Source organism: Lycorma delicatula, chromosome 4, assembly GCF_047948215.1.
Source record: "Lycorma delicatula isolate Av1 chromosome 4, ASM4794821v1, whole genome shotgun sequence".
Taxonomy (NCBI): Eukaryota; Metazoa; Arthropoda; class Insecta; order Hemiptera; family Fulgoridae; genus Lycorma; species Lycorma delicatula.
This window is the reverse complement of record NC_134458.1, coordinates 182,519,411-182,534,991: the sequence shown is the minus strand read 5'-3', so window position 1 is coordinate 182,534,991 and position 15,581 is coordinate 182,519,411. Positions and strand designations below refer to the sequence as shown.

General features: G+C 29.7%; 1 protein-coding gene across 2 annotated transcripts in view; it reads left to right on the top strand.

The window, feature by feature from the left end:
- The first annotated feature begins 315 nt into the window (after positions 1-315).
- Der-2 (Derlin 2) overlaps positions 316-15,581 on the top strand; it is a 31,974-nt gene continuing 16,708 nt past the window's right edge. Inside the window, exons 1-3 of one of the 2 annotated variants that reach the window (XM_075364816.1) lie at positions 316-696; positions 3,316-3,381; positions 12,770-12,937. In XM_075364816.1, the coding sequence (XP_075220931.1) occupies positions 604-696; positions 3,316-3,381; positions 12,770-12,937 (327 nt within the window). In that variant the 5' untranslated portion in view covers positions 316-603. The remainder of the gene's footprint in view (positions 697-3,315; positions 3,382-12,769; positions 12,938-15,581) is intronic. The other variant, XM_075364817.1, reaches the window with a different exon arrangement.

The following is a 15,581-nucleotide window of genomic DNA, read 5'->3' as shown; positions in this document are numbered from 1 at the left end:
TTTCAAGCTGAGCTCAACATTTTCGTACTTTAATGTTTCTATGTAAACATTGGAAATGTAAAGCCTACAAAGCCATAACCCACATTAATTATTTACATGCTAGTTTGGTTTTGACTACAAGCCACCTTTAAATTAATAATCCTTAGTAAGCCTATTTTTATGGCATTCTTCATTCATTCATCATAGGTATAAAAATAAATTCTAATATTACTGTAATTAAAATACAAATATTTCGATTATTGTTTGATAAACAAATTCAGCAAACAGAACCTTTCATTGAAAAGAACAGAAATTTGGCAATATTGCAACAGCTGGCGTTTGAATAAGTATCGTAGTTGAGGTTGGGAATCGTGTCCAACTTCTATTCATGTCGTGTCATTTATTACCAATGCACTCAGCAATTATGTTTTTCATGTGCAATTTATATTTGTGAATGTTTCAGATTAGTGTGTGGAAAAGTGAATTGTGATTATTAAAGTGTGCTGGAAAAGTTTATTTTTACCATATGACGTTTTGAGAACATTTATTGATACTTGTTAGCAGGGGTTAAAATTAAGATATATTTATTTAGTTCCGTAAAATTTAATTTGATATGAATGGAAAATGGCATATCAAACATTCCGCCAAGAATATCTTCAAATGCCCGTTGTGACTCGGGCATATACTACAGCCTGTGTTATTACAACTTTAGCTGTGGTAAGAATACCCAAAGTATATTATTTTTTATTTTAAGTCTTAACTGTTCTCTTACATTTTATTTTATTTAAAGTATACAATAAAGATATAGTATACATATTCGTTAAACTACCTATTTTATCTTATATCCATCTAAACACCTGTTTCATCATTTAAAAATAAAATTGAATTCTATTCATTAATGTATCTCAACAAGTAAACACAGTGGCAGATTCATTAGTAATCATTTAGTCACCGATTCAATTGTAATATTATTGTGGGGTTTTCTCTGCAATAATTTTTTATATGCACAAGTAAATAACTTGACTGAAATGAAACATGATTTATTATTTCACAATTGTGATTTTTAGTGTAACAAGGTGAAAGAAAGTAAAGTTTCAGTTCAATAGAGTATTTAGTTTTGTTCATTCTGTATGCAACCTTGCAATGTGTTGCAGTAACATAAAGCTATTAATTTTTAAACTTGATAAGACTTATTTTCGTCGTTAAGTTCTCATTATACTGAATAGAATTAATAATCTGACCCATTATAAATCATTTTTCAAGTAGACATTGTTTTGAATTCCCTCCCAAAAAAATACGTATTTAGCAAATGTTGCATTTTAATTCTTGTTGGCAGAGAGGATGATTTTTTTTTAATGAAATTTTACACCGGCTTTTTTCCTCCATATTATAGTTATACATCAAGTTATGATGGTGGTAATAATAATTTATCCATTCTAATAAATTAACCACTTATAATGGTGTTGTGGAGACATTAGTGATCACAGTATTAAAAAGGAGTACTTCCTTTTTGTGATACAGGTTAAAGAGTTTTACATTTTTAACTTTTTAATTTGCTTTCTGTAAATAATGTTGACAAAGGACCAAAACATCTCTTCTACAGTGAATTATGTTTTGTTACTATAGTGTATAGTACACACACACATATATATATATATATATATATATATATATATATATATATATATATATATATATATATATATATATATAGTTATTAAAAACTTAATTATACATTGCAAAATATAAGCCCAAAAGCAGGAGTTATTAGTAAATTAAATTGTGCAGTTATAAGTATTCAAATTTATTTAATAATGTTAAATAGGTAAATAAACTATTATTAGTAGTTTATCCTTAATATTAATAAAAATAAATAGTCTGGATTAATTCAGTTATTATAAATATATTATGTACACACCACAATTTTATAACACCTTCCAGAATAATGACTAATGAAACATAAAAGAAGTCAGAAAAATGTTGTCGTCATGGATTTTGTTTTTCCAGAACATTGAGAAAGGATAAATTGAAAATAATAAATATGGAATATTTATTTGTTACTTGTAATAAAACTGCTTTATTTATTACAAAATCATAATTTTTATTAATCTTTTTCAGTAGTATAATCTTTCTAGTATTGTAGATATCATTCACTCTTTATCAATCATTTAGCGATTGCTTTATTTACCTCATAATTTGTCAAAAATCTGTTTCGTTTAGGAAACAGATGAAAGTGATTGGCAGGCTAGATCACGACTGTGTGGTGAGTGCTCAAATACTTCCCAGCCAAATTTCTAAAACATTTTTGAGTTTTTTCTGAAGATTTGGGTGAACAAACATATCAGACAATAAAATAATATTACTTGGCAGAAAGTTGTATTACTTGTTTTGCTTTAAGAAATGGAGCCAGTTAGTGTTTCGCCATAAAAATGCATTGTTCAGCTTATTATTATGGAATCAACTACTTAGAGAACTTTCCAATGTCAGATGATGCTCATCATTTCCTGATTACTCAGAATTTGTTTGAATTTTTTTTCAGTTCAAAGTGGTGCTGTTGCATTGAGTAACTTATATAAAACTACTTTCTTGTAGTTTTATAATAGATCCATGTTTTATCATCAGCAATAATATGTTAAGAAATTCATCACCTTCTCAACGATATTGATTAACAAAATTTCAAGGCTGCTCCCATTTACATTTTGTTTTCTTCAGACGTTAGTTGAGCAACTTTGATATAATTTTTTTTTACACCCTAGATGTTCACCAATAATTTCGCATAGGAGAGAACTTGAAATTTGAGGAACGAGCTGTGTAATTCAATCACTAATAGATAGATCATTTATCCTTAAATTTCATTGTTGATTATCTGCTTCAGTTCTTAAATCACAAGAGAAGGTTCTTTAGAACTATCTTCATTATAAACTTCTCTCATTGATTATTGAACATCACACAATATTTTCTCTAACTGATTCAATTATAACCTCATCACTACAAACTTCCTTTACTTATAAATATAAATTTCAAAAATGAATTATTTGCATGGAGTTGTTTTTCATAGTGACATTTTGATTTCACATTTGACTGGATTTCTTATTTTTTAATAAGTTTTAAATGTTCAGGAAAATAACAATGTATTTATAGTCATAATACTTAACTTAGGCAGTAGTACAGAGAGATATAGCAGTGAGAAATCACCTGCACAAGGGCTTATGTGCAAACATTACTAATTTCTAGATGATCCTTTTATATGTTAATCAGTTATTTGTTTATTGTTTTTATAACAACCAATAAGAATGCACCCCATTATTTCACATTTTATATTTTTATTTGTTTCAGCAACTTGATCTAGTTTCACCATTTCAGTTATATTTCAATCCAATTCTAATATTAAAACAATATCAAGTAAGTATTAATATATATATATATATATATACACGAGGTTTGTAAATTAAGTAATGAGACTGGTTCAGAAAAACTTTTAATTTACAATCCAATTATACATGGACTCTATTACCTTCGAAATAGTTCCCTTGGGAAGCCACGCAATGCTTCAAACAGTTTTCCCAGTCTTCATAGCAGTATTGGAACTCGGAAACCGGAATATCCTTCAGATGGTCAGTTGCATCTTTTTTAATGTTTTCTACTGTTCCAAAATCGTGTCCTTTGAGGTGTTTTTTTAAAGTCGGGAACAAATAAAAGTTACAGGGACTCAAGTCAGCTGAATAAAGTAGGGCGTTTAGGAAGGAATGTTTTTCTTTGCCAAAAACTCATTAATTGAGAGTGCAGCGTGACAAGATGCATTGTCATGATGCAACATCCAGTTATCTTTGATGGTTGGTCTCACGCAGGCAACTCTTTTCCACAGTCTTTCAAACATATTTGGTAAACATATTGATTTACAGTCTGTCCTGTAGGCAAAAAACAACTTAAGGATAATGCCATTACTATCGAAGAAACAAATTAGCATTGTTTTGATTTGCTCATTTTTACTTTAATGGGACGTGGTGAGTTTGAAGTGTGCCACACCTTGCTCTGGTGTTTTGTTTGTAGGTCATACTCAAATATCCAAGATTCATCACCAGTAATAACGTTTTTAGAAAATCAGGATCAGTTTCAAATTCACCCTAGAAGATCGCAACACACTTCCACCCTGTTGTTTTTCTCTTCAACAGTGAGGTTTTTTGGGACCAATTTTGCACAAACTTTTTCATGTACAATTCGTTTGTCAGAATTTGATGGACTGTGATATGGTTCAAATTCAGTTGTTCTGCAATCATTCTGACAGTTAATCGCCGGTCATACCATATCAAGTCTTGATTTGCTCAACACTGTCATCACTTTTTGACGTTTTCCAGAGCGTGGATTATCTGCAACTGATTCCTGGACATCTGAAAATGCTTTAAACTACCAAAAAACTTGGGCTCATGACAGAGCATCGACTCTATACACCCTTTTCAATTTTGAAAAAGTTTCAGTAGCATTTTCACCAAGTTTAACACAAAACTTGATTGCACAACATTACTCATAATTAGTATCATTCATTTTTGTAATGCACAACAAAAACTCGTTTCATGAAAAGTTTATCTATGTCTCACATGGCAACAATAGACTAAAAATATTAATACCTAATATAAATAGCTGTTCATATAACCATATGTTTATTAGGAACTTTACAGTGTTGCCACTTTGGCTGCCATAAAAAACTAGTCTCATTCCTTCATTTATAGACCTCATATATTTTTTATATTGGTATGTTAGTTCTGTCAGAAAATATTTAAATATATATTTAATTAAGACAGCAAATGCCCACAAAAGTAAAAATAGGCCGAAAAATTAAAACAAACTTTCCTAGTTTTGCCAACGACTTGGCACTACTAGCAAACGACATTGACGAAGCTAAATAACAGATATTAGAACTTCAAAATATTGCAAATAAAATTAGCCTCAAAATTTCATTCGAAAAGACAGAAATTATGCCCCAGAAACCAACACGATTAAAAGAAGTAAACATAAATGGTAATAAAATCAAAATAGTAACCCAATTTAAATACCTCAGAGAAATAGTAACAAACAACCTAAATGAAAAAAACTCGATCCAAATAAGAAGGAACAAACTAGCTAAAGCTCAAAAATTAGCCTGTTACACTTACAATAAAAAATGCCTATCAATAAATGCAAAAATAAGACACTACTACGCAGTTATATAGCCAGAAGCCACTTATGCAGCAGAAACACTCTTCCACCTGAACGAACATTCAAATAGACAAACTCCAGAAAATCAAAAGAAGAATTGGAGGAACCTGCATCAGTAAAAAGTACCAGAAAGATGGACAGTGGTGGAACCTGTCACTCATATCATACGTAAGAGGAGACTAGGATTCTTTGAACATATCATGAAGATGCAAGATTTAAGACTTCTGAAACAGCTAGTATGGTACAATCTTTACTTGAAAAACTCCAAGACAGGATGCAGTGGATCAAAGAAATAAGCGACGATCTGAAGGAAATTGAACTTATACCAGTGGATACCACAGATAAGATAAAATTAAACAAGAAAATCAAGAACAAAAACTCTCGCTTCACACTCACAAGAAGAAACTAAACACAAACATTTTCAACACTACAAAGGACACAAAGATTGAAATGTATGAAAAAGTACTGGGAGGACCGCAAGTCCCATCGAAGAGACTTGGATAATGGACTGACTTAAGTGATCCTATGCGGTCATAAAACATAATAATAATAATTAAGACAACTTGTAATGATTTAAGAATATCATTGCAGGTTACCTACAGGTTTTTTTTTTTTAATGTGATAGTTGACAAATTTTATTATAATTTTTGTATATTCGTTCATTAAAATCATTATATAAAACTAACACTGTTATTGACTTTATTCCGTTCACTTATCAGCTCTAATATGAATGACAAATTTAGAGCAACATTGGCCATAATTATTAAAAATGAATGTTTATATATATGCTGAGTTCCATAAGTACCATAGTCAAGAAGCAGGATGCATAATAAAATAATACCGTATATATACAGAAGTACTTTATATAAGTTTCAATTGTGGTAAGTACAATGGGAACCATTTTTCAAAATATACTAAACAATGTGAAAAAAAAATTAATATTAAATCATTAAGTATTTGATGACCTCCAGTACTTACGAAGTTTGTATACCAATTTCTAGGCTTGGAAATCCAATTGTCAAGTATTTTAATATAAGATGATTATCATAGATGTGAAAAATATAAGATTGTTGTTTGTAATATGGGATTTTTTCCATTGTCTGTCCTTTTGTTTAAGTTTAACTTTATACTGTTAACAATTTCTACCATAAAGATTTTTATTTGTGATCTATATTTTGAGTTTTTGATAATATATTTAATTTTTTGACAAAATAAAGCCACTCAGTCATCATAATTTTGAGGTAATACAATATTTTGATAAGATATAATAAAAACCACTATTATATTCCATTGCAAAAGTATACTGATAAGTGTAATATTATACAAAAATTAGGTTGCAGAATGACCGTGTATAACTTACTTTTAAGTGAACCAACATAACTCATGCATTTATAAAATTGTTAAATTTATCATCATTAATCTCTTACTTTAGATACTCGTACAGTTCAAAACATTTCTTTTGATTCAAATGCTCAATGACCATGTCTCAGTTGCATAAGTTAGAATCAAATTAAATGGGTATTATGTGCTGTATATTTTAAGAAGTTTAATTTTTAGGTAGATTTCATAAGAAAGCTACCTATTGTAATGGGTACCATGATTCGACTTCCAGAAAATTTTGTCATATCTTTGTATTTCACACCCCCTCAGACCCCAAAACCACTGTCAGCTCAAAAGTTTATATATATATATATATATACATTTCACTTTCTAGTGGACACGATAACTGCTGTAATTTTGTGTCAATCAATTTAAAATTATTCCTTAATAATAACTTGACCCAAAATCTCGATTGAGTTCATTAGCAGTCAAAATTAGACCTTGGGGATAGAAATGGGGGGTTCAAAAAAACAAAATATCACTATAACTTTCTTATTAGGTAAAATATAAAATTCATTTAAAGTTCCTACTATTTTTTTATAAGGGCCTAAAACTTTTGTAAGTAATGTTGTTTTATATCACCAACCATTGGCCCAGAGGGTGGAAAAAATGGGGTTTTGAAAACAAACAAAAAATCATACCTCCCTTAATAGGCACAGTATCAAATTGGTTTAAAGCGGTCGTTAGTCCTCTAAAGATTACCTAAAACGTTTGTCCCTAACAGTTTTTTATATAACCAACCCTTATGGCAAGGGTTGACCAAAATGTTACCGGAATTGTAAGAAAATGGGGCTTGTCGTATGCTGAACATGTGAAACTTTTTTTCACATTTGTCATATTGAGTAAATTTGAAGTTTTTCTTAACTTTAAGGTGGAAATCTTTTTTATTCCCTACTTAGCACTGAAATCTACCCCACCTTCTGGCATGCCAAAAAGGATTTTTTTTCTTGTATTTAATACATCAGTGTGTCCACATCTTATCATTTAATTTGATCTGATTTGATGTTATCATTACTATTTAAAAACTTTACCTTGCAGGTATAGGTTGTTCACATTAATACATAAAATTGATGAGATTTAATTTTTTTTAGGAATTTCAATAAAAGCATTACTTGTATAATTTTAAAGAAATCAAGAATAAATGTGTAAATAAATTGCTATAATATAAATCCCACACTTTTAAAATGGTTTTTAAAATAATTAATAGAAGCATAGAATGAAAGGTAAAAAGTACTAGGTAAAGACCATTTGGTTTTAGAATAAGTATGGAAACATAAGAAAAGATTTTAGCTCTAAGATTAAGTTTAGAAGTCAAATTGAAGAAAAACGAAGCTCTACTTGCATGAAATTTGTAGATCTTGCAAAAGCATTTGATAATTTAAGATTGTTAAAGATTTTAAGAAAAATAGGATTTAAATGTTGAAAAAGAAAAATTTCCCACTTTATATAAAATTCATATAGCCATATTAAAAAAAGAAAATGAGGAAAAGCAAACTGCATTATAGTAGATGTAAGAATAGACAAAAAAGAGATTAGATCTTATAAAATACAAAGACTTTCTTTATATTTTAATTTAAAAGTAAAACAGTTATTTTTATATTTCAATCAATTAAAGTTTATTAAACCAAATATGTGCTATTTTTATCGACCACCTTTTTCTATTTTTTTAGGTAAAATTATAATCCTGTCACTGTAGAATTTCAGTGGGTTCTAGATGATAAACTGTTAAATGATTTTATAGGCCTCTTTTGAAATCAACTTTATACCATTAAGAGAGCTCTGCAGAGACCAAAACAAATGGTAGTCTGAAAGTGTACGTTCAGGACTGTACGATGGATGCATCAAAACTTCTCAGCCAAGCTCTCTCAATTTCTACAGGCTACCAAAGATGTATGGGATGTGGTGGTGTTGTGATGGAAGGCAATATCTTTCCTATTGATCAATTCTGGTTATTTTATCTCAATTGCTTGGGGTAATCTTTCCAGTTATTTAGAGAAGAGATTATGGTCAGTTGTTTGAGCTGGCTGCTGCTTACAGTGAACAGTTCCTTTCCAATCTCATAACATACACAGAGCATCACTTTTCTTGGCATCGACCTTTGCTTTACTACCATTTGCAGAGCTTCCACCTTCCTTTGATAGTGATCTTTTCTTTATGTTATATATGATCCATTTTTCATAGTCTGTAATGAGCTGTTTCAAAAATGGTTTCGTTTAGCAATGATTTGTAGTTGAAAATTCATTCCATTAAAGTTTTGATTGTTAAACAATTTGGCACCCAAACATGAATTTTTTTGTATCCTGCCTTCTTCTAATAGTTAGATTGTTCTGGGGTTGATATTAAGATTTGTTACTGATACCAAACTGCTAATATGCTGGTCTTGCTCAAATATTACATTATTTCACCAACTTTTTCTGCCATTGGTCAATCAGAGCGATCATTGGTTGTGAACAGCAACCATCAAATTTCCCAGATTGTAAACACTTGAACCAGTGTTGTGCCAAACATAGCGATACCATATTATGTCTGTAAACATTACAAGTTATTTTAGCACCCTGAGTTGCATTCTTCCCTTTTTTAAATAAAATTTCATAATGTGTTGAATTTCTTCTTTATTTTCACTCATTTTCAAGATGCTATTTAAAATAACTTTTAAATAAATAAGCTAATATAATCATAACCTTTCTAAAGACATTCAGTGAAATGTCGCCTTTTAAAAGTATGCAAGTATTGCCAGATATGAATTATATTACCAGAGTTAGGCAATCCTAAAGCCATCTATCAGAAGAACAAATAAACTTTTTACTCAATTCCAATAAAGATTAACTTGCCCTTGTTATTTTTTTTTAAATTGTTATATGAAAGTAGTAATTGAGCTGTAAATTGGTTGAAAAAACCAAAAGAAAATTTTGAGATTTGTTTAATAGTCTAGAAGAAAAAAGCTAGTAACACAGATATTTCTGATGCATGGCTTACGCACACAACTTAATTAAAAATATTTATAATTTTCTTTAAATGTAATATTTTTTCATTTATTTAATTCAATAATTCTAACTAAAGCATGTGCGCATACTGGATTTAATTCGTGTGGGTGTGGTGGCACTAACTAAACTAATGTAATTTCACAACTTGCATAAAGCGAATTTTGCTTGTACAGTTGGCAGACTGGTGTAGCTGCAAGGCTTAATGAACCAGGTACCAAGTCAACCTGACGATCGATTTGACACCCAGCTAGACCAAGTTACTTTTTTACACTTTTAATATTATTTATTTAATTCTACCGATCACCTGTGACTTCACAACAAAGCAGACAACTACAACAGCATTTTGTGGGGTGGGGGTGCAATTTTGCAAAATACCTTTTTTTTAAATATTGTTATTTTTTAATTTTAACAAATGTGCGTAAGAAAATTATGATCTTAATTAGGTTCGAGATACTGAGGGTGACCTTACTATACATCCTCACCTTCTTGACCTTTTTAAGTTGAAAATGACATCAGTGCCCCATATATAGAAGTAACCTGACCAAGCTTAGTCAAAATTAGTCCTGTAATTCTGGAGATATAAGGTGATGTTGGCCTCACATCAAACACACGACATATAAACATTAACATCTGGACAAAATATCAAGATCAGTGAAAACTGCTTATGTCCAAATTGGACTGATTAAAATACTTTCCCATCTAGCACTATAGCGCTATCTGGACATGAAAGTAAAAATTAAGAAGGGAAATTTGCTGATAATAGTGTTATTTTGGCATAAACTAGAAATGAGTTAGAAGTAATGAATAGTATTATGGTTTCATTGCTGGTGGAAAAATTCTGTTACAAAAGTAAAGTAAACATAATGTTATGCAACGGAAATGAGTTAAATGAAAAGTTAAATATTGAAGCAGATTAAATGAGAAGTAAATAAGAAGTTAAATTTTGCAGGAAAGAAATCTGTAATATCATATAAATTTAAGCATTATGTGAGATTTGGTCAAAAAGTAATAAGAATTTTTAATTTTCTTCAAAATTATTTATTCACTCTTCAATGTTTATCCATTCCCTTCAAACTAGTCTCCCTCTTTTGTACACTTATGCCAACTAGCTTCCAGTTTGAAAAACACTGGTGAAACACCTCTTTGGCTTTTAGCTTGAGCTCGGATTGCAACTTCACCTTTAAACTCTTCAATTGTTGAAAAATGTTGTCCATTGAGTGTCCTTTTAAGTTTGAGATATAAGAAACAATAACAGGGAACCATTTCTGGAGAATTGGGTGGCTGTGGCATCACAATGTTATGATTCTCCAAGAACTGCTGGATAATTAAAGCAGTGTACACAGTGTGTTGTGATGCAAAATCCATGAATTTTCTCTCCAAAGTTTGGGTCATTTTGTCTGGATTGCCTTGCATAAATCGTGTAAAGTGTCTAGGTAGTACTCCTTGTTGATTGTTCGTCCTTGTGGTAGGAATTCATGATGAATAATTTCACTGTAGTCAAAGAAAATGGTTAGGATCTTTGATCGCATTTGATGTACTTTTTTGGTCTTGACTCTCCAGAAAACTTCCATTGGGATGATTGAACCTTCATCTTGACGTTGTAACCATATACCTACATTTCATCACCACTTATGACAGATTTGAACAAGTCTGAGTCATCAGCGACATCAGTAGGCATTTGTTCAGTGATGCTGTTTTTGTTAAAAATTTACAGAACAAATTTGGCAGCCACCCATTTCATATTGAAAACATAGTAAAAATTACTTCACATGAGCTGTATGAAATTGCTATGTCTTTGGCAACCTCTAAAGGTGATTCTGTGATTAGCAAATACAATCTCTAACATTTTTGACATTTTCATCAGTGATTGACATATTAGGACACCCAGATGTCGCATCATCTTTGATGTCATCTTGGCCTTCCTGAAACCATTTGTACCATTTATAAACCGGTGGTTGTGACATAGAATTGTTGCCAGAAACCTTTCTTTAACATTTTAAGTGCTTCTCACTTAATTCTGTTTTTAATACAAAATTCTAGATAAATTCTCTGACTCAATATTTTGCCACACAAAAAATCACTGAACACAGTGAAGTATATCTTGCTTTTTCACTTACCAAAACAGAGTGTTGCATCTGGCTGAAAATTAACATATACATCAGTGACAGTATTACCTGTATTTAGTAAAAAGATCAACTCAGTTGACAAGTTATAGCATGTGCAATTTAAAAAATTCTCATTACTTTTTAATCAGATTTCATATAGTAATAATTATTAATTATGTATTGAAGTCATTTATATACCTTACAATTATAAGTTACAGAAAATCTTCCACGGTAGTTCTATGAAAAACCATTTTCCATATAATGCTGCATCTTAATAGCACTATGAATGGCATTTCGGCAAGGAAATGTTTCATACCTTCTAAACAAATTACACTTAGTACAAATCTACTGTTCTTTCTGCAGCTCACTTCTTTATTATACAATTTAATATTCTTGTGGAGTTCTAAACTGATTTGCTAATCTTATCTTTTTTTTTATTTAAATGTTAAATGTGTTAAATATAAATCATTTTATAGAATGTCTTATAAATTTTTTTATGTAATGTAATGCTTTATGGCAGTGAAAAAAGGATGGAAGTTAAAAAAATAAAGAAGAGAGGCTTTAGATATGCGGTGTTGCATGAAATTGTTGAAAATTAGGTAGATAGATAGAGTCCAAAATAGAGAAGAGAGAGGTTTCTATCAAAATTTCATAAAAACAAGATAAGATTAGTGGACCACAGATAGGTTATCCAAGTTAGTGAATTAAGTCTTATCATCTCTTGACACACTAATGAAACAATTGTCAAGGGTTAAGGTAGTAATGAATGGAATAAAATATATGAAACTAATATGATTATATGAACAGAATATATGGAATAAATAATTGAAGGGTTAGGGTGTAAAAGATGTATCAGGAATCAGAGATCAGCTCAGAATAAAAAAAAAAAAGAAAAATCCATCAAATCAATCTTATAACAAAATTCCCTTAACCTTCCTTCATCTCACCAGATTTTTTCATCTCTCTATTTGATTTACCAGTTGTTAATGGTAACTGTTGTTGATTATTTACCTCTGCTTTTCTACTAATCCTTTACAATTCAGAAAAAAACGTTTTTTTAATTTTGAAAAAATGAATTTTCAGTATCATTTTTTTTCTTCCACTAATAAATCTGTTTTTTTTTTCTAGGTATGGAGATTGTTAACTACATTCCTTTTCTTTGGTACAGTTGGTTTCAATTTCTTCTTCAATATGATATTTACTTATCGTTATTGTCGGATGTTGGAAGAAGGATCTTTTCGTGGTCGAACAGCTGATTTCGTTATGATGTTTCTGTTTGGAGGATTTTGCATGGTTGTATCCTTTACTAAATTATTTTTTATAAATTTAATTCATTTATATCAGTTGGAAGGTACAGGCAGCTCTGCTATTTGCATATAATTTTGTTTAAAACAAGCTCTGTCCATCTATCATAATGTTTAAGAATTAAATATTTTTCTACATAATTAGGATCCTACTACATGTTTCACATATTCTGTTTTATTTGCTGCATTCAGTGAACAAACTTTGTTTATAATTGATATCTTTGTTAAAAATTGATTGAAAAGTTTTGTTTACCCACAATATATGGTTTATCTCTGTTCTTAGAGCATTTGTTCACAAATCAGTGATATTTAGAGTTTGTTAATAATAATTTTCTATTTAAGTAATAATTATTGAAGTGAAAACTTCTTTAGGCGCATTGTGTCAGAATTTTTTGTACATACGAATTACATGGGAACACAGGAAAAAAAATCACCGACTCGTAATCAGAATCTGTAACGTAACGCAAGACGCTAAGCATATATATATATATGAAAGAGAAAAAGGCATAGAGCGAGAATATATATATGCATATATGAGTATATAGTATAATATGTAGTAGCAGAGGATGGGAGGTGGGAGAAAAAGCTGCTGGTGAGTCACAATAATTCTCCCTCTCTATCGCTCTCTTCCAATATACATGCCCATACATGTGTATATGTATAGATTAGTATACGGTAAAGATAGACTGTGAATTATAGTTAGCCATACCACGTTGCTTCTCGGTTGTGCTTGTATACAAATATACATTGAAATGTTTGTTTATTATATGTCAGAGTGTTTGTTTATGTGAAATATTTCAATACGTACTCATAATAATAAAAAAAAATTGTTTAAATTCAGTGTAAGTGTAACATATTATAATATTTGTGAAGAATACTGGATAAAAAAGTACTCACTTTTTTATTAACATGTAAATATTTTGTTATTGTTTCCAATAATTAATAAATAAAATTAATTTAAATTTTGTTGTTAATATTTTTCAATTCATTATACAATCATTTAAATATATGTTTTAAAAAAATTAGCACAAGTTAGAAATAGTAATATAATCAAATATAATTATAAACCACTAATTGGTATTCATTATTTGAACTTTTCACTTCTGTCAGCCAGTTTCGCGACTGCCATTTTTTATTCCAGTAGGTTGGTGTCAGTAAGGGAGTGTGACCATAATTTATGCTATATTCCAGCTGGTATTCCTAGAGATTGGAATATGAGTGTAAAAAAGAAAAGAATAGTAATTACTGAACTAGAATAGTGTGTTCAGAAAGTCATTGCGAATATAGCTTACAAAAGACAGCAGAAGTAATCTTGTATCCAAGCAAGATAGTCCTGGATACGATTTGGTTTAATCTGTAAAACCTTTGGAATACAAGTGCATTAATCTGAGGATTAATTTGAACCTGTTTAGTTAGATGATACCTTATAATCTGCTAATTCTTGTAGAAAGTAATGCAATGAAGCTCAAATCTGGTGATCAAAGGGGTTAATAAAACCTCTTGCAGATGACCAATCGTTAGATTATGCATCAATATATGGGCTGTCAATTCAAGCAGTATGTACTATTTTGTTGGAACTAAGTATAATTTATCTCCAAGTCTGCCAGTTCATATATGAATTAGTATACAAAAATAAAAAAAATAATCACTACAAAGTCTTTTCAAAGAATATAAACCCTATAATATGATTTCTATGAAGTCCAGCTCATACTTCTACTTTTGATCAAGTAGAAGTATGAATGAACTTAAGACATCTTGGACAATTACATTCTGTGAATGAAGATATTTATTAGTGAATCAAATCTTTCCCTGTAAATACTGATAATCAGAGAAATTCAACATTTTATAGACATTAACAATAACACAAAATCAGATTTGTAAAGAATAAAATAATGAAATGTTATTTATTTGTATTTAAACACTGCACAGTGACTTTCTACACGCTATGTATTATTATTTATTGAGTAATAGTAATGTAGGCAAAATGACTGTGTTTCTTATATAACTAATTTGATTGTTAAGTTGATATAGAAATATAAAATAAATGCATCATGAAAAATTTTGCTTAAAATCTTTTGCCGGTTCTTGAGTCCTGAGAGGAATATGTGACAGCATGTAAGTCACATTAAGAGAGATCAAAACCCTCCAGTTGTAATATTCATTTTAAAAAAAACTTATAGACCGCTATATGACATCATATTATTTCTACCCAAATATAGTTGTGTATTTCATATTAGTATTTCATTCATTTCTTGTAATTTTTCAAATTACATGTAGTAAGAAAAAAACATTAAACATTTTAAAGTTTAAAGAGTTTATATTTGTAGACTTTACTCCTGAAAATGTAAACTTAAATTGATCTATTGCTCATATTCATCTGTTTATTTATTATTTATTTTAAACAAATTTTTTTATTACAATTATAACATTTTTGAATTTAGGAAGTTAAATTTGGAGGGTCTTTACTTTGATTAAATAAAGAATAAATAAACATGCAGTTGTGTAAGAACATTAATTCAAAATATTTACAGAAAAGACTTGTTATGTTTTCTTTCTTACCTCAGTTTAGTGATTGGGTCAGTTCCAACTCTTGTTGTAGGATGTACCTCACTGTCATCATTATTGTCCCTTTATTC